The 26,382-nt window shown below is 46.4% G+C and overlaps 1 protein-coding gene and 1 pseudogene across 2 annotated transcripts; both read left to right on the forward strand.

Annotated features, from left to right (window-relative positions):
- Nucleotides 1-335: 335 nt before the first annotated feature.
- Nucleotides 336-22,081, forward strand: DDX52 (DExD-box helicase 52). 2 transcript variants are annotated; one of them, XM_061605025.1, is made up of 15 exons: nt 339-485; nt 1,592-1,895; nt 3,369-3,508; nt 4,457-4,642; nt 5,499-5,642; nt 6,986-7,097; nt 7,198-7,270; nt 9,084-9,287; nt 10,497-10,587; nt 12,771-12,893; nt 13,148-13,298; nt 14,143-14,218; nt 15,042-15,113; nt 17,788-17,880; nt 21,198-22,081. In XM_061605025.1, the coding sequence occupies exons 1-15, from the start codon at nt 399-401 to the stop codon at nt 21,277-21,279; spliced, it is 1,938 nt and encodes a 645-aa protein (XP_061461009.1). In that variant the 5' UTR covers nt 339-398; the 3' UTR covers nt 21,280-22,081. The 2 variants fall into 2 exon arrangements, with proteins under 2 accessions (XP_061461010.1, XP_061461009.1); XM_061605026.1 differs by lacking the exon at nt 1,592-1,895 and having other exon boundaries at nt 336-485.
- LOC133374544 (5S ribosomal RNA) lies at nt 11,327-11,435 on the forward strand (annotated as a pseudogene).
- Nucleotides 22,082-26,382: the final 4,301 nt, after the last annotated feature.

A 26,382-nucleotide genomic window follows, 5' to 3' on the forward strand; every position in this document is an offset into this window, starting at 1 on the left:
CACTGAAAGCAATAAACCTGTTAGTCATGCCTATTAGCGTCTACTCTGAGTAGGAGTAGCATTGCCTACAACCCATTAGTTTATTGCTTTTAAAAAGCAACTTGTTTTAAGTTGCAATAATAGAATTTTATATGTTGGTACTCTGTAAGTCCTTCCGCCCCCCCCCCCCCGGAGAGAGAGAGTGTGTCAGAGGGATACCGGAATGAAGGGCTAATTGTATCTTGTCCTCCCTTTGAGGAGAGCGACTCTCTAGCTTTTCTCCCTCCTCTCTATGGTCTGGAGACGGAATTGCTCCTCCTCACTTCCGTTCTGCTTCCGGGTTTCCCTTTTATTTGTGTCCCCCGTTGCCAAGCAACGCGGGCACTTCCTTGTGGGCTGCGCGGTGTGTCTCGGGAAGCATGGATGCCCAAGAGCTCTTCCGAAAACTCGGGGCCGGCGCCAAGTTCGACGTGAAGCGCTTCAGTGGAGACGCGGAACGTTTCAGGGTGAGGGGAGAAGTCTGCGAGAAGAGAGCCGCGGTCCGGGGAGGAAAGCAGTAGTACTCGGGGTGGGAGTGGTTAAAGAAAGAGGTTCAGGGGTTCAAATAGGCTATGAAAAACCCCTCCCCACTCGCTCCCTGCCTGGAAATCTCTTTCCTGCCCATAGTTGCGTGAATGGGCCTCAATCCAAGGGGAAATGCCCTCTGCCCATGCCCAGGAGCAATCCCTCTCTTTTTAATTTTACTTTCTTATTTTTATTTATGCTTACATGCATCTGACAAAGCGGGGTCTGGTCCATGAAAATTTATCCCAATGGGGAAGCTTTTTCAGCCTGGCGGGAGGGGGCCGCATTCCCTTCTGAACAATCATCTGAGGGCCATATGCCTGGGCAACTAATGTAAATATTATATTTAAACAGTACGCTTGCTTTCTACCTAGTCCTGCACACCCTTTTTTAAAATCTTCTATCCAGGTGTCTGTGATCAGTATTCAAGGTAGGCAAAAACAGTCAAGGAGGATGTAGAGTAGAACTCATGGGGTGTGTGGCCAGGGGAGAGTTCTGAGGGCCGTAGAGGGAATTCTGAGGGGCCATATTTGGCTCCTATGCCTGGGCTTCCCATCCCTGGCTTATGTCACAATAAAGGCCTATTTATTTGTTTATTGGATTTGTACCACACTCTTCAGTCAGAAAGGTAGCTTAGTTTTTAACTCTGTGATTGTTTTTGCAGTAAGCAACAAACACAGCTACCCCTCTGGAAATAATTTTACTGTGTCGCATGTTTTATTCTTGTAAAGCAGTGGTGTAGTGGAGCAGTGATGAGATGTTGCGGCTTATTTCACAGCAGGAGCGATTATGTCCCCTCCTTGCGGGCTATTTGCCAGTTTTCTACATGGCAAATAAATAAGCATGATCTTTTTCTTTTTCCCTAAGAGACACCCACCAAATAAGCTTAAGCAGCTGACCCAAGGAGTCCCAGCCAGCTTTGTGGCTATGCAGAGTTCTTGGTAGATAGTTCTGCATGGGGAAACAATAACATAGTTAAAACTACGGTTAACAGTTAGACGAACTTTTACATTGGGAGAGTGATTGTGTGGATCCGTTTTGATTTCAGGTAATCAGAACTAAGGAGAAGGAAGCTGGAGCACTGGAGATTCAGGGAGAGCTTGACTTTTTTGCAAACAAAAGCAAGCTTGACTTTTTTGCAAACAAAAGCAAGCCCCTGCTAAACTGTCCTGATGATGGCAGAGGAGAAAATTGTTCCCGTGAATCTCAAGCTGAACTCCAGGAGTTGTCTGAATTGCACCCTGAAAATAAAAAAAATGAATCCAGACCAGTGGGCAAGGTAGGGGCTGCATGGAAGAGAAAGGGAGATGGTCAGAGCATAGAAGGGAGGAAGAAAAAGAAAAAGGTTCAGGGTAAGTGAGTGGTCAGTTCTCATTATTATTTATTTATTTGATTATTTGATTTATATCCCACCCTTCCTCCCAGCAGCAGCCCAGAGCGGCTCTCCTTAAAAAGAGAACTGCTTTAAAATTTTCATTAAGTCATAGATATTCAGCAAATTTGGGCAGGAGTTGTGAAGTGATATTAATTCTCACTTCCACACAATTGTGGGAGTGGAGTAGTAATTATAATAATAACCATAATCAATAATAATAATAATCTGTGAGTCGCCTTCCACATGCATGTCTGAAGGCAATTTACCAACATACCCTTAAAAACTGCTAAAGTAATTTTTAAAAAAGACCAAGAACAACTGAGGATAAGTTTCAAAATAACTCAAAATGAGGGCCTAAGGCAGAGACAATTCCATCTTGCTGGAAAGGGCTCAGCGGCAGAGCATCTGCCTTGCATGCAGAAGGTCCCATGTTCAGTCCCTGGCATCTCCATGCAGGACTGGGAAAACCTGCTGCCTGAAACCCTGGAGAGCAGCTGCCAGTCAGTGTAGACTGTACTGAGCTAGATGGACCAATGGTCTGACTCCATTTAAAGCAGCTTCCTAGGCTCCTAACTCGTATTTTGATGAAAGGCTGTTGCTCAGTGGTCGAGCACTTGGTTTGCATGCCGATGGCCCCAGGTGCAATCTCCCGGTAGGGCTGGGAGAGACCCCTGCCTGAAATCCTGGGGAGCTGCTGCCAGTCAGTGTAGACAGTGCTGCGATGGATAGTCCAATGATCTGACTCCATACGAAGCAGCTTCTTACATTCCTAATGCTTAGTTTGCTGTCTGGCCAGAATGTACGGACAAGGAAGAGAAAAGAATGAGGAAAACCCCAAGATGCTAGAAAAAATATATTTAATTTTTAACAAAAGCCTAATGCGTTTCGGCCTGCATATGTTTAGGCCTTTGTCAGGGGAACAGCTGGTGTGAAATATCCTTCTGTAAGCAGAATTGCTTGCACTAGCACAACCACCACGAAGGCCTAAACTTATTTTTTCTAGCATCTTGGGGGTTCCCCCTTTCTTTTCTCTTCCTTGGTTTTTCGATGCTAGCCACCTTTTGCTGTTGGTCAGGATATACAGACAACCAAGTCTCCATGAAGTTAGAGCCACTGCCATAGCGGTGATCACCACGCGAGAAGTTAGTTTTCACTTTTGGCCCTGGCCGGGCTGTGGAGTCGGAGTCATGGAGTCGGAGTTGGAAGCAATTTTGGGTGGAGTCGGAGTCGAAGTCGGTAGAAATGTACTGACTCCGACTTCAAAATAAAATTAATATTTTAATAGTAATACTAATTTATTAAAATTAATACATTAATATACATTTGCCATTTATGAAGGAGTCTGAGTCGGACAGTAGAAGAATAGAGGAGTCGGAGTCGAAGGTTTGACATACCGACTCCACAGCCCTGGCTCCTGGCTTACATTCACTGATTTTCTTGAAACTTTCAGAGACGCCTCCCGTGAATCCTGGTACTGAAAATGATGAGTTGCTGTGGATGTCTGCTCTGGAAGGGAAGCTCAGCACTCCGAAAAACCAGGGGAATAAGGAGCCCACTGCAGAGAAAGTGGAACGAGTGAGACGAGAAAAGGTGAGGTGTCGCTTTTTAGTGTGCCATTTGCAAGGGATGGGGTGCCCCTGGAAGGAAGAGGGATTGCAAAAAAGGGGGGTAAGCTGATTTCTAAAAAGAGAACTCTTAGGAGTTGATTTAGCACTCCGGTTTTTAGAGCTGTGAGGTACAGAGCCAGCTGGTGTGGCATAGTGGTTCAGAGTGTTCAGACTAGGACCTGGGAGACCAGGGTTCAAATCCCCACTTGGCCATGAGGCTCACCGGCTGACCTTGGGCCAGTCACTCTCTGTCAGCCTAATCTACCTCACAGGGTTATTGTGAGGATAAAATGGGGGTGGGGGAAAAAGTGTATGCTGTCTTGAGCTCCTCGGAGAAAATACATGATCTAAATGTAATAAATCAAATAATTATAGAGCTGGCCTTTCATTCTGAGAAACTCCCAATGGGTTGTAGTCAACTAATTTCTACTCGGAGCAGATCTACTGAAATGAATGTGTGCAAGTTAGTAATGTCTATTAACTTAATTGGGTCTACTCTGAGGAGGACTGGTGTTGAATACCACCCAATAAGCTTCTGAGGCATCCTGGGTGGGAATGGGGAAGAAATGTGGTTTTGTTTGAATGAGAAAGTACTTGCACTTCCCAAATCTGTATGCAAACTGAAACAGTGAGGCATGTTAAGAGTCTGACAACTAAGCAAAATGGAGACATGATTTTTGTGTTGTTATGTAGACTTAGGCTATCAGCAGCTACTATGGCTATGCTCCTGCCTCCACAGTTGGAGGCAGCAAGCTTCAAGAGAGTGCTCTTGCGCTCAGGTCCTGCATGTGGGCTTCCCATTGGCATCTTGCCTGGCCACTGTGAGAACAGGATGCTGGACTAGATGGACTACTGGCCTGATCCAGCAGGCTCTTCTTATGTTATTATGACTTCCATTTTAATATCGCATGAATGTCTTGGGATGTTCTAGGTAAATCACTTCAGAAATAAGCACAAGATCTACATTCAGGGAACAGATCTTCCAGAACCTATGGCTACGTTTGAGCAACTCGGAGAGGAATACAAAGTTCACCCAAAGATCATGCAGAATATTGAAGCAGCTGGGTTCCAGACCCCTACACCGATTCAGATGCAAGCTATTCCTGTCATGCTCCATGTGTGTCCTGGTTTAATCTTTTCACTTTGAGATAAAATATTGATGTAGTTTGTAAGTGACATGCCTTGAGATCTCCACCAACGTGGATTCAACAGACTAGCGGAGAGCTTCTATGCTCGTGCCTGCAGGGTCCTATTTGAAAGATGGCCTTTGTGGCTTGGTAGCTACAGGAGTTTGACTTAGATCAGCAGGTGCTTAGTCCATATTCCTGCTTGGTCACCAATTCACAAGTCTCCATGGGGCAAAAATGCATGTCTCGTCTCACCCAGACTGATGGGACCTATTTTGCAGGCCTGTTATGACCTTGAATTAAATCATTATTGAAACTGCTTTTGTGCCCTTTAAAGCACATTAGAAATTAACAATAATGGGGAGAACTGAAACAAGTCTAGCCGGTGTGGTCCGTTGTTTGCAGCATGTAGTGCTCTTTGTCCCCATCTTCACTGTCAATTTAAATCAGTCTTATCCCACTTTGAACAGCGATGGCTCCCCTCTCCCAAGAATCCTGGGAACTGCAGTTTAAGGATGCTGAAAGTTTTTTGGAGACTGCCTGTTCTCCTCAGAGCTGCAATTCCCAGGGTGGTTTAACAGCCTTTTTCCAGGGGACTGTGGGAATTGTAGCTCTGCGAGGGGACAGGGATCGCCTAGCAACTGTCAGTACTCTTAACAGATTGCAGTTCCCAGATGCTTTGCGGGAAGCCATGACCGTTTAAAGTGGTATGATAGTGCTTTGTGTGTAGTGCAAGTAGGGCCTAAGTTTCAGTGCGGTGCATTCTTCGCTCACTGTGGCATTGAGAACTCTACATATTGTCAAACTCTGTCTTGTCTCACTCTGTTTTCCTCTCCACCCCACCAGGGCCGCGAACTTCTGGCTTGTGCCCCCACTGGCTCAGGAAAGACGTTGGCTTTTGGCATTCCTGTTTTAGCACATCTGAAACAACCCATGAATAAAGGTTTCCGAGCTCTTATAATATCACCCACGCGGGAGCTTGCCGGTCAGGTATGACTTTAAAAAAACTGTCCTAAGTTTGAGGTTGAAGGCACATTTCATGTAAGAAAGCTAAGCAGGATTGTACTTGAGTGGGAGACCCATCTAAGCTGCTCTCAGCTTTCCAAAGGATGTAAATCAGATGATGACTATCATGGGGGACAGTGACCTGCTTCAAACGATCAAATCTCTATCTGTAACCCTGGTGTGGGGAACCTTTGGCCCTCCAGATGTTGCTGGACTACACCTCCCATCAACCCCAGCAAGCATGGCCAGTGGCAAGGGATGATGAGAGTTGTAGGTCAGCAACATCTGGAGCGCCTGACTGACTCCTTTTCTCATGAGAAGGTCCCTTTCATGCATGTGTAGCATGTATTTATTTGCAGCATTTATAAACAGGAATAATAGTCCAAATTCTGTAGGCCAGTTCACGAACAGAAATAATACAGTCCAAATTCCGTCTTTCCGTTGATGAAAGCGACACCCTTGCTACATGCCTTTGCATTTGCCTGTTACCATCATCGTGGTTTGAGTTGTCTTCTTTGATTGCGCATGCACTTCACTTGGTTATCCTGCGTGTTCCTTTGAGGGACCTCTTCCTTTGGTATGCTACATTTTGAAAAGATGACATTTAGAGCCAGTGGGAAGTGGCACAAAACCTTACTCCAGACCAGAGGTCCCTACCCTGTGGTCTGTGGACCAGCAGTGGGCCGTGAGCTTCATTTAGGTGGTCCCTGGTTGTGCCCACGTTAAATTATTCATACTGATTTTTAACTGTATTTTTATTACCTCTTTTATTTCTTACGTTGCATTTTTATCCTATTACGGTTTGAATGGAATGTAACATGATAACACACAGTATAAAAGAAGCAACAGAAATGCCATCAAAAATCAGGCAGCACCTTGCACAGCGCATTACAATGGCTGCCACAGGCAGGAAGAACAGGAAGTGGTCCGCCAAGACCATCACCAGATTTCAAGTGGTCCATGGGTAGGAAAGTTTGGGAACTGCTTCCTAGGGCATTGGTCATCCAATCAGACTCGTACAAGGGGAGGACATGCCAGGCTCCTTTGATATGGAAGCCTTTTATTACCTGTATGTTAAGGCAAGGCACCTCACACCAGTGGAACATTTAGCAGAACTGAGGTTTATCCTATGTGTAATTGCAGTTCTCAAACTTGGAGCGGGAATAGAAGAAAACATTATTTTCGTGTTGATTGTTATTGTATTGGATTCTATGTGTTTTTTCATTTCTGTGCTGGAAGATACCAGTAATTTATATATTTTTTGGGGGGGGGGGCGGAAGACAGTTGGGTTCCTATATAAAACAAATTATTATTCCTCTACATTTTAGACACATCGAGAGCTGGTTAAGCTGTCGGAGGGCATTGGCTTCAGAATACATATGATCCATAAAGCTGCTGAGGCTGCAAAGAAGTTTGGGCCAAAGTCCTCTCAGAAATTTGGTAACTTGGAAATATAATGGAGTTCAAGGATTCAAATCCACTCCCTGCTCGTCCCTTCTGGCTAATTTTAAGTGTCTGTGTGTTCTTGTTCTTCCTGTAGATATTCTGGTGAGTACTCCAAACAGGCTTATCTATCTGCTGAAGCAAGACCCTCCAGCGATAGATTTGACTAGGTAAGCAACAGAGCTCCCCCTGGAAATAAGGGGGCCATCGTGCCATGGGTGGTGTTCACCCATGCATACTTCTTCAGTGGTGGCTCCCCGTTCTTGGTATACTGTCTCTGGTGAGGGGCCTCTCCCTCTCCCTTCCCTCTTCCCATCATTGTTGACTTTAGGAGGAATTTGAAAACATTCCTATTTAATGGCTGAAGGAGACTTTACCTGGCAATCCACAGATCACTGGATGACAGAATGATCTTAGAATGTTTTTAACTGTTTCTGGAATGGTTTTGTAGGTGGTGCAACATTGTTTTGTTGAAGTGTTGGCCACCCTGGGCTCTTTCGGAAGGGCGGAATATAAGTGTAAAAGATAAATAAATAATTCTCTGCTACTCCTGCTCAGAGTAGACCCGTTGAACTTAACAGAGATGACTCGAGTTAGGTTTACTAATTTCAGTGTGTCTACTCTGAGGAGAACTTAATTGAATACGGCCCCATCCATTTAAAATACATGGCTTCCCCTAAAGACTCCTGCGATCTGTAGTTGTTAACGGAGCTGGAAACTGTAGCTAACTGTGAAGGGTAAATGACAATTCCTAGGAGACTTGGGGGGACGTCATGTGCTTTAAATGCATGGTGTGTACGCAGCCAGAGTTCCTTCAGTCTTACTAACGCGCTTACTAAAATATGTGCCTGCCTATGCTAGTTGCGTTAGCGCAGGCTGTTTTGCCTACATGTCAGAGAGGCAAAGACGGAGAGTGATCCATTTTAAATTCACTTGTTCAAACTTTTTCTTGGACATTTGTTTTTCTTAATAATGTTATTTAGTTTAATTTTTGTAAATTGCATTGCTTTTATGGATGTACTTGTGTTTATTTTTCTTTGTAAGCCTCCTTGAGGGCCTTTGACCAAAAGGCGGGGTATTAATAAATGTAATAATAATAATATAAACAGCCACGTATCATTTGTAACTCCAGCAGTGGCCTTAACCCAAGTCCTGCTCCAAGGACCGCAAATTAAGTAAATCTGCATATATTTTGCCTAGTTCTGCTTTTGCTAGCCTTGAGCAGCAGGGGGAATACGGCAGTGAAGTTCCTGCTCTCCAGTAGTATTATCTAAGCCAGAGGTGTGGCACCTCTGGCTTGCCAAATTTGGCCTGGCATAGGCCCAGTTTGGGCCTGCAAGACCATTTTCCCCAAATCATGCCCCACACCTGTCACCTGCAACATCAGGTGCAGAGCGGGTAGACATAGCCAGATCAGCTATGCAGAAGAACTCCCTGTGGGGAATTTGATCACGCTGCCGATCCCAGCAAAAAGCAGGCCTGAAGCCATACCCATCAGTTGATGGGCAGTGACGTCAAGCCTGTTCATCATCAGGGCTTTGAAGCACGATGCAGGACTCTACAAGCCATGGGTGCTGGTTTGAAGCCTCGATCATCACCTGATGCCTTTGCAACTGACAGGTGGCTAGCCCCCACCCATCTGTCAAACTGGGCCAGCAAAGCATAAGGGGAGATATGGTTCTGGACCACTCTGGATCTGTGTCATCCTGAGGTCTGTGGGGAACGAGCAGGATAAATATAGCTGTGTGTTTATAATTTTATTTATTTATTTATTTATTTATTTATTTATTGCATTTCTAAACCGCCCTATAGCAACAAGCTCTCAGGGCGGTGTACACAAGATAAAACCACAATTAAAATACGAACAAGTGTGGATTATAAAACATATTTAAGAACAGAATTAGAATACAAAATTAAAATAAAAAGACTTGTACATCTTTCCCCCTTCTAAACTACTAATGGCTGCATTCTGCTCTTCTGTAGGGTTGAGTGGCTAGTGGTCGACGAGTCGGACAAGTTATTTGAAGATGGGAAGACAGGGTTCAGAGACCAGCTGGCCACCATTTTCCTGGCTTGCACCTCCCACGTTGTCAAGAGAGCCATGTTCAGTGCAACGTTTGCGCATGACGTAGAGCAGTGGTGTAAACTCAACCTTGACAACATCATATCTGTCTCCATTGGAGCAAGGCAAGAGTGGAAGATCTAGCATTGCCCCTCTCTCTTTCTCTCATTGATCATTCTGACATGCCTGTTTCTAGCTAGAAAACTGACACATTTCTGTCACCTTTCATTGCTCTTTTTGGACTGTTGGAGCTTCTTTGCTTATGGTTGTTGTGAGGGAGGATGCTAGAAAGGCCTTTTTACCCACTTGCTTTCCTCTCTGGAACCGGATTCATCCTGCTTGGTTCCTTTCATCATCCTTCCATCCTTTTGCAATAACTTGCGCTGCTGAAGAGGCAAGCAGCTTTCCATTTTCAGCTGGAGAGGTTGCTGGCCTCTTCAGCGCGTAGGGGGAACTTTTTCGAGACCTCTGACTCCTTGGCATTACGTTTAGTGTGGCTTTAGAGATGGTCTGAAAGTGTGTCAATGAGTCCTGTTTATGAACTGAGGAATTCGGAGTATTTAAAGATGTCTGTCTATCTCCAGCCTATGCTGCTACCTATCCAAGGTGTGAAAAATCAGACACAGTTCTTTATGCTGAACTGGGGGTGAGAGAGGAGGAAGTGTGAAGAAACCCCCCCCCCCAATCCTGGTTGGGGCTGTGGGAGTGGAGCCAAACTGCTCTAAAGAACTGGACAGATCTTTCCCTTTCCCTGTGATGACTTTTAGGGAAAGGAAAGAACTCTGCCCGGTGAACTCCCATCGGTTTGCGAGTTGAAGCTGCAAGCTGGAACAAAACAACCAGCATAAAATATGTGGTGTTCTCAGAGCCTTCTCATCTGCACAAAGTGATTGTTACCAGCAGGGGTGGTGGGGAACCTCAGGCCCGGGCACCAATTGTGGCCCTCCAGGCCTCTCTGCCTGGCCCTCAAACCTTCCCCAGGCCATGCCCCTTAGCAGCTCTGCTTGGAACCCTCGAGTGTTTTGTCCGGCTGGGATGTGTCCTTCGACTCTGAAGATGCATTTTGCTTGCCTGGATAGAGAGGGGTTTGTGAGCATGTGTGGAAACTAGCCTGCTGTGCAAAGGTAAAGCTTACATTAAAAGAACCACCCACTGCTGGTATATGGCCCTTGGGAGATTGCCCAAAAGGGAATGCGGCCCTTGGGCTGAAAAAAGGTTCCCCACCCTCGGAGTGGTGGCCACTCTTTTCTTACTTAGGCGATTCCTTTGGCAATAGCTTCAATTCTGGTCTACCTTTGAGCCTAACAATGGCTATCTGGCTTTGTTAATTTCAGAAATGCTGCAGCTGAGACGGTGGAGCAAGAGCTGTTGTTTGTTGGATCGGAGACGGGGAAACTGCTAGCCATGAGGGACCTTGTGAAAAAGGTATTTGTTCTCTGTGAGGCTGTTTCTTTTCAAACTGCGGAGTTTAGTGTTTTTTTATAAACTGAGGTGGGATCTACTTATACAGCAGAATGAGGGGTGGAAAGGACTGTGCTGCTTCAGATTACAGGTGAAGATTCCTTTTTTTAAATGCTCTCTTCTATTAAAAGGAGCAGGAGGAGAGTGCAGGAAGGGATAACACAAGCCTGAAGCTTGCTACAGCTTGCGCTTGTATCAACAAACCATAGTTTCTTGTTGCATCTGAACATGGCCAGTGAGTTAAATAAACATAGTTTTTTAAAAAATACAAATTCTAATTGGTGAAGATTACACATAATTGTTCTCTTAGTCCCTTGTGATGTCGTGGCTAGAGCAGGGATTGGGAACCAGCTGTCGTTGGGCTCCCATCAGCCCTGCCCACCATTCTCAGGGATGATGGGAGATGTAATACAACAATATCTAGAGCGCTCCTGGTTCCCCATCCCTGGGTTAGAGCGTTGAATTTAGAGTGTTTGGGACTACGGCTCTAGTCAACCCCAGCCAGCATGGCCAGTGGTCAGGGATGATGGGAACTGTAGTCCAGCAGCATCTGAAGAACACCAGGTTGGGAAAGGCTGGTCTACACCGATTGGCAGCAGCGGCTCTTTTTGGTATTGTGCAGAGGTCTTTCCTGGAATGCCAGGAATTGAGCCTCGTACCTTCTGCATGCAGATCAGTTGTTTTACCACTAAACTAATATTTCTCATACGGCCATACTACCCTTTACACACCTGATCTCGGAAGCTAAGCAGGGTCAGGCCTGGTCAGTACTTGGATGGGAGACCGCTTGGGAATACCGGGTGCTGTAGGCTTAGAGGAAGGCAATGGTCAGCTAACTCTAAATACCTCTTACCGTGAAAACCCTATGAATATATCCAAAAAAAGATTCACAGGGTCGCCATAAGTCATAATTGACTTGAAGACATATAACAACAGTATTTTTCAAAGGTTGAACTGTGTTAATCTACTCTCTGCCATGCTACATACAACACTGCTTTTAATCATTTTTGGACTGATTTTTGTTAGTGAACATAAGGTTTGGAAATGTGTTAGTAATTTTATAAGCCACTTTGGATTTGTTTTTAAACACAAGTGGGGAAGGAAATGCTTAAATAAACAAGCAAATTTTGCGTACACTTCCTCAAGAGCAAATCCTGCTGGGTTTGTATCCAACTTAGTTCTGCTTGGAATAGACCCATTGAAATTAGGGGATTTAAGTTAGGAATATTGGAAGCTGCCTCAAACCGATTCAGACCATTAGTCCATCTAACTTAGTATTGACTACACTGACTGGCAGCGCCTCTCCAGGATTCCAGGCAAGGCGTCCGTCTCAGCCTTACCTGGAGATGCCATTGGGGACCTTCTGCATGCAAAGCAGATGCTCTGGCCCTGAGCTCTGGCCCTTTACTCCCAAAGTAAGTTATGTACATTAGTTTCCATGGGTTTACTCTTATATGACTAGCATTGAAAATCAGTCAGACCTCTTTCCAGTTCAGCATGAATATGCACTGCATGACTTGTTGAGCCCTGCTACCCCTGAGCCTGTGGGTACATTTCCTGGCTATCTTGACCAGACTTCTCCAAACTAGTGCCCTCCAAATGTTTTAGACTACAACTCTCATCAACCCTAGCCAGCCATGCTGGTAGAGGCATCCCAGGGTAAAACAGGAGAGTGAAACTGCCCATCCAGGCACTGTTCATACACCTAGGACCCCCAGGGACAAATCATCGTTGACATTCTGTCCCTTGATTGCAAACTCCCCGCATGGAGATAATTAGAGCCGAATTTTGTTGTGTGACCTAAGGCTGGTTAAGGCTGATGGGAGTTGTAGTCACAAAACCTTTGGAGGCTACCATGTTGGGGAAGGCTGATCTGGACTGACAATCTCAATACTGCTACCTTCCAGGAATATGTCTAGGCCCTTCCTGCATGTGGTCAGCCACCCCTGCTCCAACCTTTCTTTTTCATAGAATAGTAGAGGGGGAACTATTACTTCACATGATTTGGAAACTCTTCTTCTGTTAATGCAGCCTAAGATAGCATTTGCCTTTTTTGCAGCCACGTTGCACTGTTGGCTCAAATTCTGTTTGATCTATAACAACCCCAAGAACCTTCTGGCATGTAGTCTCCCTCTCTTTCTTTGCAGGGCTTCACGCCGCCCGTCTTGGTTTTTGTACAGTCCATTGAACGGGCAAAAGAGCTTTTCCACGAGCTCATTTATGAAGGCATCAATGTGGATGTCATTCACGCAGACAGGACCCAACAGCAGGTAGGAGAAACTGTGCTGAAGGCGGGTTCTGCTAGTTTGGGCCTTTCTTTTTTTTCTTGGCATATTTAGAGGCAAGGGGACAGGATAGGGACTTGCATCAAGGCGCCATTGCAGCTCAGGCAATTCCAGGCCTGCCTCAGCGTCATTACCCTCTCTATGCTAGCTTGGAGAGGTAGAAGCCACAGTGTAATTGTGGCTTTTATTGAAGGTGGGAAAATTACATGTCAGGGTTGTTGTTGTTTTGTCTCCCACAGAGAGATAACGTTGTCCACAGTTTCAGAGCGGGGAAGATTTGGGTCCTTATCTGTACCGCTTTGTTAGCGAGAGGGATTGACTTCAAAGGAGTGAAGATGGTGATCAATTTTGATTTCCCGAGCAGTGCTGTGGAGTACATCCACCGGATTGGTGAGTGTGGCCGGTACGTTTTCGAGGGGGGGCTTTTTGTTACCTTTCAGTCTTTATTTCACTCCCACAAGAGGTTGTGACGGCCACCAACTTGAATTGCTTTAAAAGAGGATTAGACAAATCCACGGAGGCGGAGAAGGCTATCAGTGGCTATTGGCCACAGTGGCTGTGTTCTACCTCCACTATTGGAGGCAGTAGGCCTCTGAGTGCCATTTGCTGGGAATCGCGAGTGGGAAGAGAGCCTCTTGAGGGCTTCCCATGAGGACATCTGCTTGGCCACTGGGAATAGGATGCTGGACTTGATGGGCCTTCAGCCTGATCCAGCAGGGCTCTTGCGTTCTCATTATGGGGAGCATAATTGCACAAGCCATTCTTTGTGTAGGTGAGACCCCGCCATCCGTCTTTGTCTCCCGGTTTAAAAGTTCTTGAATCATGCGCCTCTGAAATCCTCTGGCGGTGGATTTTCGGAGCTGGTGACAGGGCTGTGTGCTTCCGCAGGAGCACAGAACATGGCTTTGGGTCCAAATTTCAGTTTTCTTTTTTTTAAAAAAGGGGTAAGTTTGTAGTCCTCTTGGCGGGGGCGATATACTTGAAAGTGTGTGGGCAATGCCTGCAGACTCTTGGGAGCCGGAGAGATTTCCAGCTATGTTGGCAGAGGCTTCTGGGATTTGTAGTCCAAACAATCTGGAGGGTGCCAGGTTCAGAGAAGGCTTGTTCGTGTCTCGTCGGCCAAGGTCCACGACCTCTTTATACTGACATTTTTGAGTGTGTGCGAGAACCCCGCATTATATACCGGCATGCCCTAAAGAGAGATTTCCTTATTTGCCACCCTCCTCCACAACAGGCCGCACCGGGAGAGCAGGGCTCACTGGAAAAGCGATTACCTTCTTCACTGAAGATGACAAGCCATTACTGCGAAGGTACCTTCCCTTGCCGTGTTGTTGCTGGCCCTTCTGGCTGCCTGTTAACGCTCAGAACCATTTTGGACCCCAGTGGGCAACTTCTTAAAAGGAAGGACAGGAGGGGCCTGCTGGGCTGACTGGCTCTGCTTGCTCCCACGCTGGCCGAGGGAGCTCTTTGGGCAGAGCGCTCTCTCGGCTCGTCCCTCCCACTTTTGCATGCAGAGGCGATGGTGATTTATTAGCAGAGCCCTGAGGCTTTGATGGGAGGGCTCTGCAAAAGCTCCTTTTCCTCTCTTCGCGGTGGGAGGTGGTGGTAAAGTGGCCTTGTTCTGATTGGCTAGTCCCAGGACCAGAAAGAATAGACAGACCTTCATACTCGGCCCGTTTGGAAGAAGAGAGGGACATAGGAAGCTGCCTTACCCTGAGACAGGGTGTTGGTCCATCTAGCTCTGTACTGTCTACACTGACTGGCAGCAGCTCTCTAGGATTTCAGAGAAAGGGATCTTTCCCAGCCCTGCCAGGAGATGTCGGGCACTGGAGACGGGACTGTCTGCGTGAAAAGCCCGTGCTCTCCCACTGAGCCACAGCCCTTCTTGTGGAGTTCCTCCCTAAGGGGTTGAGGAATTTTTGAGATCGGGGCATTCACTGGGGTTGTTGGGAGAAGTGCTTATCACAAATCTAGACTTTTGCCAGAGCAAGGATTGTCTACAAAGGTGGTGTGTGAGGGAGAGCATGCTTTTGATCCTCCGGCTGAAACACGCTTTCTCAAGTTGGCAAGAGAATTCTTGGGTCTGAACCCCCCCCCTTTTTTCCCCCTCCCATTCATTTTCTTTCCTTGTAGCATAGCCAGCCTTATTCAGCGAGCTGGCTGTCCTGTGCCAGGCTACATAAAACATTTTCGCAAACTGCAAAGGTAAGTTAGCATTTAGCCAAATAGAAAAAAATCCTATGCTGGAAGAGGGCCCGGAACAGCATGTGCCCCCCCCCCAAATCTTCTCTGGAAACTATGCCTGCTGGGCTGTGGCCAGTTGCTGCTTTGGTTCCAGTGATCTTGGAAGAGCGCTTTGGCTGGCCTTTGAGTGTGGGCAGGTGGGAGCGTCTGGCAGTATCCAGATTAATGCAACAGCAGCCTGGGTACTATTGTATATATTTTCAGATTTATATATTGGGGGGGGGATTATAAAACTCTTAATCAGAAAAAATGTCTAAGTAGTGTACATAACAAAATAATGAACAAGAATGAAGAACAATTTCTAAGCTATTTTGGGTCCCTGGCACTTTTTCCTCTCATCCGTATAACTGTTGTTTGGATCCAATAATTCAGTCAGCCGCAGGTGGGTGATTTATTTATTTATTTATTGTATTTACATACCGCCCCATAGCCGAAGCTCTCTGGGCGGTTTACAGGAACTAAAAACAGTGATGGGTTTCTTACGCCCGTCCTCTGGTTGGATACAGCTGTAGGCAGCCGCTGCTGCTCTCCTCAAACAACGCAATGGTTTGTTACATCGCACAACGTATAATAGTTATTTTTAACCAGGACATATCTATTAATGCTTATTGTAACACATAATAAACAGTTATAAAAGCATTACAATTATAAAGATAAGCAAAATCATCTCAGATGGAACAGAACAGTATAAATTCAGCCAAAGGGGTGGGTCCCACAATCCAACAGTACCTTAACTGTTAAAGGCCAGGTTGGAGAGGTGCATCGCCAGCACGCGGCGAAAGCTGTGCAATGAAGATGCTACGCGCACCTCTGTGGGGAGGGAGTTCCACAGTTTAGGGGCTTCCACAGAGAGAGCCCCCTCCTGCTCTGCCATTCCCACACTTCTGTGGCTGGTGGAACTGCGAAGGGAGTCCTCTGCAAAAAGCCCCCTCTATGGGGCAAAGAGGACTGAGTTCCAGGCACCCCACAGGGAGCTACATTTCACAGAGTTGTACAGAAATAGGGAGGCAGGCTTTGAAAGTTGATGTAAGCCTGTAGGTTCACCTCTGTCAGTTGCAAGGAGTGCAAAGCAGGAGCCTGGGTGCCCATCCTTTGTGTTGACTGAATGACACCACACACCTTTCCCTCTGGTTGTTTTCCTAAAATCCTTCTGTGAACTTATTTAAGCTGCTTCTTGCTCTCGTCCTGAGAGGTGCTCGTTTAGGCCCAACTCAGGATGATCAGAAACTAGCAGGGGACTTGCATGCACTCTTTCCCCCCCCCCCATGTGTGGCATTGCTTTCTCGGTTTCCTGGTCAAGCATCTACATAGTTAAACCATGGTTTGCATTCTGCTGTCCAACCCAGAGTGGGAAACCCACCTTGAATGGTAGCTTCCTCCCACTGGTTTGAAGGGTAAGCATGGGCCACAGTTTGCCAATTCAGATGCCACGGCAAAATGAATCCGCGCAAGGGAGGGAGGTGTGAGTGGGGCTGTGGCTTGTGTCGAGTTGTCTGAGCTGGGCCTTAAGCTTCTGTGTTAAATTCTGAAAGGTGTGGCAGTGTGTGGGTGGTGAGGCCTGAGGTGGTGGGAGGTCATTCTCTCTCACATGCGTGCCCACACACAGAGAGAGAACATGCAGTGGGAGGTTGAACTGTTTGGTGGGCTGAGGGGGCGCATGTTTACAATGGGTCTGGTGGCACAAGGGGAGGCAGCAAAATTTGGTGATGGTGGAGAATCCTGTGGTGGGAGCAGCTTTACTGTCCGTACAGAAGGCCAGCGAGGGCTGAAAGTTGCCTACACATGATTTAAATCAGCGATTCCCAATGTGGACGGTAGCACTCCTCTGGGGGGCGTTGGCGTGACTACAAACTTTAGGGGGCGTTTGGGTTCATTGGGGGGGTGTTGACATTTGGCGGTCTGATGCAACAGTTGAAGCATTTAAGTTTAATTTTATTTAATACACAAATCATTAATTTTTAAACTGTTTTGTCCCCAGTTAGAACGTATTTAATAGTCTCAGTTCATGGAAATAACACTGTAAATCGTGTGTGCTCTTTAGTAAAGAAATTCTGAATAGCAGCCAGTGTCCTTTCAAGGAATGGGGATATTAGCCACGCCCCGGCACTAGGTAATGTTCCGATGCTGTCTTGAGGGATCTTGGAACCAATCATGAGAGAGTGTTTGATAAGCTGGGTGTATTGGTGGAGGGTGCATTCTTCCAACAGATGAGTGCTGTGTGCAAACGGGTGACGCAGACAGTCAGTTATTCGGTGGTTTTCTTCAGGAATGGGACACACTCGCTACCTGTTGTTTCTGTGATGTTTACTTTTCTATATATATATGTATATTAATAAATCATACTAAGAATTCAATGTGTAATCTAAGTGCAATAAAAAGGCATGATAAAAACGATCAGTAATCATTGAAAATACCTTTTATGCATTACTCATATTTTAAGGAAAGAATAGGAAGCATTGGCATATAATTAATCTGAGGGGGGCGTTGGCCACAAAAAGATTTTGCAAAGGGGCATTGGGTCGAAAACTGTAACGCTGATTTAAATAAACTATCATTCTTTATTTGTTTTTCCTCTCCTGCAAACTGGTTTTAAATTTCATCATGGTTCTCTCTTCCCCCCCCCCGGTGGTTTCAGCAAGCAAAAGAAGAAGTTGATTAAGAAACCCTTGGAAAGGGAACACATTCTGACATCTCCCCAGTTCTTACGGGCGAAAGCCAAGAAAAAAAAGTAAGTTAAGTATTCCTTGTCAAAAGCATCTTTTGAGGGGGCAGGGAGGAGTTGCAATTTCGTTTATCCAGTGACAGAGGACAGAGGAAGAGAGTGAGAGAGAAATGTTATGCCAAACAAACAAAATGGTTTGCTTGTCCAGGTAAACAAAGGAAGTGGAGTCAGATCATTGGCCCATCTACAGTAGCTCACTATTGCAAACCGACTGACAGCGGCTTCAGACAGAGCCTTTCCCAGCCCTCCGCATGCAAAGTTCCCCCGTAGCCCTACAGTGCAGGCTAGAACATGGAAGTCAAACACTCGCCGTTCTTAAACATGCCACAAATTGAGCCTTTGGGCCGGTTGAATGCGAGGAAGGGCCATAGCTCAGTGGTAGAGGATCTCGTTTGTGTGCAGAAGGTCCCAGCTTCAATCCCCAGCACAGGGCTAGGAATGGCTCTACTGAAATCCCGGAGAGCCACTGCCAGTCAATGTAGACAGTACTGAGCCAGATGGACCAATGGTCTGACTCGGTATAAGGCAGTTTCCGATGTTCCTGTGACTTTAACAGGTGTCAAATGCTGAGCGAGCCTTGCTCTTCACAGGTTTCCAACCCTGTTCTGCAGGCTCCAAATGGATGCTATTCCCTGACTGCCTGACTGCTTTTGCTTCTGGAATACGCTCAGTCTAGGGCTCTGGGGAGCCTCTAAGGAAAGAGCAGAGCTGTAGCGACAGTGGGCCTGCCCTCTCTCATAGACACTCCAGGGCTCCTTCTTGAACATTCCTTTTTTTTAAAAAAAGTCTCTTACCTTCTGCTTATGGATCTGTAAGGAAAATCTCGCAAAACATTGCTTGCTCGCAAAAACACAGTTTAATAACTTTACATATTAGACTCCCTGGATCCTCATATTCTGAGTGTTCTGAAACGATTTCCCCACCCCTTTAAACTCCCTCACCACCAATTACTGGCTATGAATCTGAAGAATGACATTTGTGTAAAAGTGAGCTGACTTCCAGGAACAGCCCTACATATGCCAGGGCTGGGGCATCTTCGGTCCTTTGGATGCTGTTGGTCTCCCCAACTCCCATCAGCCCCAGCCAGCACAGCCAGTGATGAGGGATGATGGGAGTTGTAGTTTAGAAACATCTGGAGGGCCAAAGGTTGCCCAGCCCTGTTACAGGCCCTTGAAGTACCCACTTAGTCAAAAGATGGTGCTGCTGAGGTCATTTGGTCTTGGGGATCGTCTGAGGACACTGGAAAGAACGGGAATATCTCGGGTAGGAACACAGGAAGCTGACTTATACAGAGTCAGATCACTGGTCCCATCTAGCTCAGTATTGTCTACGCCATCTCTTTCCGGAGCCTGGTGCCCTCCAGATGTTTACAACTCCTGACAGCCTCAGCCAGCGGGGGCTGAGGGTTCCCATATTGGGAGTTTGCAATCAAAGAGATGGCATTTCAGCAGTGATTCAGCCCTTCTCCCCCCAGGGATCTTAGGCATATGAAGGGTAGGTGGATAGGCAAATTTCCCCCCTCTCCTTAGCATCTGTCCACAACTGGATTGAAGCCACCAACCTGCTGGGCATGTTGTTGGATGCAGACATCCAGCTGGTCATAGAGTGGGGATCTGAATTTCCCCTGGAGAAGGCAACTCTTCTGATTGCTTGGGGGGGGGCATGCGCCCTCCTGTCAAATCAGTTCTGAAATTAATCCATATTCAGGATTAATGCAGAAGCCAAGAGTCTGTCAACACATCTTTTAACATATGGGTGTCTCTTACGTGCTCTCCGTCAGCCCTTTAACTCAAGGCGATCTCACGTGGCTGGGTTGGGGATGGTGCTCTCAGTTTGGGTGCTGCTCCTGAGTTAGCCTGAGAGAGCCTGGTTCAGAAGGGATTCAGGCTTAAGAGACACACTTCAAAATCTGGTTCACGCACACTGTCCTGCTGTCCTTTCTCCCTCTCCCACACGAAGGCGTCAGGCAGAGAGAAGAGGACTGGCTTAAGGCATCTACTTCCCTAAGCCAGTTCTTGCAGTCGACATAGCAATGACCCTGAGCAGCTGCCCACATAGCCTTCATGCCAGAAAGAGGGCGTGCCAGTGACATTCAGGGGAATGGAGGAACTGGCTGAAAACTGAGCTGCGGTGGGAGAGATGGGAGAACCACCTCGGGGAGGATTCCAAGCATTTGTGTTGCATGCAGAAAATCTCGGATTCAACCCTTGGAATCTCCAGTTAAAAGGATCAGGTTGCGGGAGATGCATAGGACTCTCATTCCGAGACCCTGGAGAGGCATTGCAAGTCAGAATAGGCAACACTGGCATGAAAGGATAAATATTCTGGGCTGATAGAAGGCGGCTTCCTACTTGGAACTGGGGGTTTGGAACGAGCGGCTGCATGTGGAGCAGCCTTAATGAACCCTTAACCCATGCCTCACGTGAAGGAAGAGCCAGATCCTCTCCACCCCATTTTGTTGCCATAGTGAACACGTTGTGTAGATAATCGGCTCCTGGATTGGGAGATGTTTTGGACCTATATACAGTTCTGCCCTCTGAACGTTTGGATCAGGAACCCAGTAAGTGTGTTATTCTGGTGTCTGAGCACAGTGTGTGTGTGTTTTTCACATAAATCTGTTCCTAATGTTCACACCTTTCTACTTGGCCTTTTTTTTTTAAAAAAAAGAAGCTTTAAATAGGCTTTTCATGCCAGCTTCTTCTTTGTTTATTAGCAGCTAGGCACAGTGGTTCATTTCTCAGTAGCTCATATTTATGCCAAAGTTACGTAAACAGCTGCTCTATATTAAACTCTGCTGAAAGTAAAGTATGGGGAACAGAGGAAGTTGCCTTCTGCTGAGTCAGACCATTGGTCCATCTAGCTTAGTATTATCCACACTGACTGGCAGTGGCTCTGCAAGGTTTCAGGCACAGGTTCTCCCAGCTCTACCTGGAGATGGTGGGGATTGAACCCGGGGCCTAGATGCTCTGCCACTGAACTACAGTCCCGTCCCCAAATAATTGAATGCAAGAAGTTCCCTTATATTAAATACAACCATTGATCCATCCATTGTCTGTTCCTTCTGGCAGCGTCTCTTGAAAGTAGAGACAGAGTCTCCCTGGACCTGTGGTCCCTTTTTAGTTGAAAATGTCAGGATCTGAACCATGTCAGGATCTGAACCCAAGGCCTTCAGCACGCACAGGGTGTACGCTACCACTCCTCCCCTACAAAATCTGCTATATTGACAGAATTAGTACCTACTGCTATAAGAGGCTAATAGCTACTATTAAATGTTACAGTTGGATTCATTAAGGTTCTTCTAACCTGGTACTTTACTCTTTTAGGAGAATCTCCCAGAAAGTAAAGAAGAATGCCAAGGAAGATAAAGCCAACAATTCTCAGGCACAGACTGCTCCAGAAAATTGATTCAGCTGCCTTGAATGATTGGTCAAAATAAGCAAGGATTCTGTGATATTTGTAGGAAGCTTGGAAGCCACATGAACCATTGATGGACAAAGAATTTATTTTATATTTGGGTGTATTTTACCTCTTTCTATTTTGTTTTTTTTTAAGGTCGTGGCAGTCTTCCTAAGCTAAATCCCTTCCTGCTGTGGCTGTATGGGGACCAGGCCATCGCCTGCTGTGACATTTTTGCCGGGTTTCTGGGGAAGACAGTGCAATGACAGAAGTGTCTTCTTTCACTGGGGAGCAAAGTGCCTGCTTCTCTGCTCTGAGGGATGGGGGGAAAGGCAGGTGGGTGGAAAAGGGGACCTCACTGTTTATGCCTTCACATCTCCCACCTGTTAGCTCAATACAGCTGGGATGGGGAACTCCTGTGGCTCTCCAGGCATGGTTGGACTCCCAGTTCCCATCAGCCCCAGCCAGCATGCCAAACGGTCAGGGATGATGGGAGTTGTAGTCCCAGCAACATCTGGAGGGACCATGTAATACAGTAACAGATTCTGTAGCGGCTGTGTTGGAAGTAAGACACAATCATCGCAGGCCAGATTGCAGATTTATAATTTGCAGGGAAAGCAAATTTTAAATCCACAGTAGAATGCCTCTGAAGGGAAATCCCTAAGAGTGTGTTCTAGCAAAATAGTCCCATTCGCCTGTACGAGGCTGCATGCTTTACAAAGGTTCATCCTTCCCTGGCAACTATTGGAACGCTTTGGCCTTAAAATCTGTAAGTCCCCCTAATAAATTGCCTCCCAATGGTTTCACTGTGGCTTGCACCTCTGTTCTTTTATTTCCTCATTTTTTCTTGGGTTTCTTTGGGGGTTAAGCTGTTTTATTTTATTTATTTATTTGTTAAATTTTTATACCGCCCCACTAGCATAGCTCTCTGGGCGGTGTACAACAAGAATACAAATATATAACAATACAATTCCATAATATAATACAACAAAAACATAAATAAAATAATAAATCAGAATCAATTACAGCAAACTTAAGAACTAAATTAAAATTACATTAAAATGCCTTGGAAAAGAGGAAAGTTTTAACTTGGCACCGAAAAGATAGCAATGTTGGCGCCAAGCGCACCTCATCGGGAAGACTATTCCACAGTTCGGGGGCCACCACCGAGAAGGCCCTAGTTCTTGTTGACACCCTCCGAGCCTCGCTATGAGTCGGAACTCGGAGGAGGGCCTTCGATGTAGAACGCAGTGTACGGGCAGGTTCATATCGGGAGAGGCGTTCCAACAGATATTGTGGTCCCACGCCGTATAAGGCTTTATAGGTTAAGACCAACACTTTGAATCTGGCCCGGAAGCGTATTGGTAGCCAGTGCAAGCGAGCCAGGACAGGTGTTATGTGTTCAGACCGCTTGGTCCTTGTTATTAATCTGGCCGCCGCGTTTTGCACTAGCTGTAGCTTCTGAACTATCTTCAAAGGCAGCCCTACGTAGAGCGCATTGCAGTAATCCAATTGCGAGGTTACCAGAGCATGTACAACTGATGTAAGGTCCTCCCTGCTCAGATAGGGACGTAGCTGGGCCACCAACCGAAGTTGGTAGAACGCATTGCGTGCCACCGAGGCTACTTGAGCCTCAAGTGACAGGGAAGGATCTAAAAAGACCCCCAGACTACGAACCCGCTCCTTTAGGGGGAGTGTAACCCCGTCCAGGACAGGATGTATATCCACCATCTGATCAGAGAAACCACCCACCAACAGCATCTCAGTCTTGTCTGGATTGAGCCTCAGTTTGTTAGCTCTCATCCAGTCCATTATCGCGGCCAGGCAATGGTTCAGCACATTGACAGCCTCACCTGAAGAAGATGAAAAGGAGTAGAGCTGCGTGTCATCAGCGTACTGATGGCAACGCACTCCAAAACTCCTGATGACCGCACACAACGGCTTCATATAGATGTTGAAAAGCATGGGAGACAGAACTGACCCTTGCGGGACTCCATATTGAAGAATCCATGGTGTCGAGCAATGTTCCCCAAGCACTACCTTCTGGAGACGACCCGCCAAGTAGGAGCGGAACCACTGCCAAGCAGTACCTCCAACTCCCAGCTCCGCGAGCCTCTCCAGAAGGATACCATGGTCGATGGTATCAAAAGCCGCTGAGAGATCAAGGAGAATCAACAGAGTTACACTCCCTCCGTCCCTCTCCCAACATAGGTCATCGTACAGGGCGACCAAGGCTGTCTTGGTGCCGAAACCGGGCCTAAAACCCGATTGAAATGGATCTGGATAATCGGTTTCATCCAATAGTGCCTGGAGCTGGCTAGCAACCACTCGTTCCAAGATCTTGCCCAGGAATGGAACATTCGCTACTGGTCTGTAGCTGTTGGAATTTTCTGGGTCCAAGGAAGGTTTTTTCAGAAGTGGTCTCACTGCCGCCTCTTTCAGACAGCCAGGAACCACTCCCTCTCGTAAAGAGGCGTTAATCACTTCCCTGGCCCATCCAGCCGTTCCATCCCTGCTGGTTTTTATTAGCCAAGAGGGGCAAGGATCTAGTACCGAAGTGGTTGCACGCACCTGTCCAAGCACCTTGTCCACGTCCTCCAGCTGAACCAACTGAAACTCATCCAATAAAACATGACAAGACTGTGCTCCGGACACCTCATTTGGATCAGCTGCTATAAACTGGGAGTCTTAAGTCCCGGCGGATGCATGAGATCTTATTCTGGAAGTGCCCAGCAAACTCATTACAGCGGGCCACCGATGACTCAACCATGTCCTGAGGGCCAGAATGAAGTAGCCCTCGGACAACCCTGAAAAGCTCTGCTGGGCGGCAAAGAGATGACTTAATAGTGGCAGCAAAATGTTGTTTTTTAGCCACCCTCACCGCTCCTACGTACAGCTTAGTAGAGGCACTTACCAGCGCATAGTTGCATCCGTCGGGAGTTCGCCTCCACCTCCGCTCAAGCCGTCTCCTATCTTGTTTCATCGCTCTCAGCTCTGGAGTGTACCATGGAGCTGTATGAGCTCTACACAGGAGAGGTCGTGCAGGAGCAATCGTGTCAACAGCCCGGGTCATCTCCGCATTCCACAGTTCGACCAGGGCTTCGACAGGAGCGCCAGTCCTATCAGCCGGGAAATCCCCCAGAGCCCTTTGAAAACCTTCAGGATTCATTAGTCTCCGGGGGCGGACCAATTTAGTAGGTCCCCCACCCTTGCAGAGGGGAGAAGCCACTGTGAGTCTAAACTTCAGCAAGCGGTGATCTGTCCATGACAAAGGGAGAGATGTAAAACTCCCCACATCCAGATCACCATCTCCATGTCCAGTAGCAAAAATAAGATCTAGAGTATGCCCCGACACATGTGTTGGGCCACTAACATATTGGGACAGCCCCATGGTTGTCATGGAAGCCATGAAGTCCTGAGCCACCCCGGATAAAGTAGCCTCGGCATGGATGTTGAGATCCCCCAGTACCAATAGTCTGGGGGATCTCAGCAATACCTCCGAGACCACTTCTGTCAGCTCAGTTAGGGAAGCCGTTGGGCAGCAAGGTGGGCGGTACACCAGCAGGATTCCCAGTCTGTCCCTCTGACCCAACACAAGGTCCAAACACTCCAGACCAGTAGTTGTATGGACATGGTGCTTGGTGAGTGAGATGGAACTCTTATAGACCACAGCGACCCCCCCTCCCCGACCCTCGGATCTACCATGATGCTGAACCAAGTACCCCGGTGTTCAAATGGAACGCATAGGAGTAATGTTTGGAGCAATCATTGCTGTTTCATGGGACCCTCTGTGTCCTCTCCAGCAGCAAGTCATCCACTTGCAGGTTCAAGTCCTAGTAACAGCAACTAACTTTCACCCAGAGCCACAATGCAGCCTAACCTAAACATAGTACTTCTCAGATTATGACTTCTCATGTGTCTTAAGGTTGTTAATTTTTATTCTGACAGCAGAGCTCGTATCTTTAGAGAGGTGCATGAGAGTGCAGAGGAACAGAGATGCAGCAACAGTTGTATTTTTGCCAGTCACATGGTTTTTAAGAGCAGAGAAGTCCTGCCCAAGCAAAGGTAATGGCATTCTGTGGCCACTGAGCATGCTCAGTCCTCATTCAGTTGGGAATTTTTTGGTCCTTTTTGCAAACCATGGGATAACTCCCTTTTATGCATGAATGGAATAAGCATCCACCTACTATTAATTCACTATTTAGCATAAAGCAGTGGTTTCCAAACCTTTCCCCTCTATGAACCATTTGAAAATTGCTGAGGATCTTGGTGGATCCCTTAAATGATTTTTCTGCCTGTTGTAGCAATTGTATTTTATTGTATTACAGATGGAATAAAGTCATACTCCCACTTAAATTGATAAGTTAGTCATGTCTATTGATCCCAATGGCTAAACCTTAGCTGGGTACAACCCAGAGAGAGTGTGCATGCTAAATAATGATAAATCTATTCTCAACATATATCTATAGACATTTGATCTATTTATATCTAGATGCAATCCATCAAAATTACATCTCTAATCTATATAGGTATCTCTGTATAAATAGGTCTGTGATCTATAAACATATATAAAGCAATCCTTTTATAGACATAGATGTGTAATCTATATACGAGAAAGAGCTTTATAGAGATATAGACAGATCTGAGCCTGAGACATATATATCTACAGATATTTAATCTAGGGCTCCTGCGGGCAGGAAGGGCGGGATATAAACCAAATAATAAATAAATAAAATTTCTTTAATGTATTACCTGAAAATCTATAAACCCATCTTTTTATAGACATAGACAGATTTCTCTGGATTATAGCCTCTCTCAGTGTGTATGGATATTATTTTTGTTTTAGCAGCTGATGCAGGCCGAAGCTTGTTGCTAGTAAAATAAAAACCTCTGTTTTGTTAATCAATATTAAGTATGTATAATTAAAAATACCCAGCCCTGTATCTGTAGAAAGATAAACGTGTCAGTCTCGGGTCTGTTTATAGATCTCTAGACCTAAAGCTCTTTCTATGTAAAATCTGTAAGTATAGATCTGGATTAGGGAGGGGAAGATATCTGTAGCATGAAAGATGGGCTCCTACCGGGAGGAAGGGCGGGAGATACATCTAATAA

Source organism: Rhineura floridana, chromosome 21 (genome assembly GCF_030035675.1).
Source record: "Rhineura floridana isolate rRhiFlo1 chromosome 21, rRhiFlo1.hap2, whole genome shotgun sequence".
In the NCBI taxonomy this organism is placed as follows: domain Eukaryota; kingdom Metazoa; phylum Chordata; class Lepidosauria; order Squamata; family Rhineuridae; genus Rhineura; species Rhineura floridana.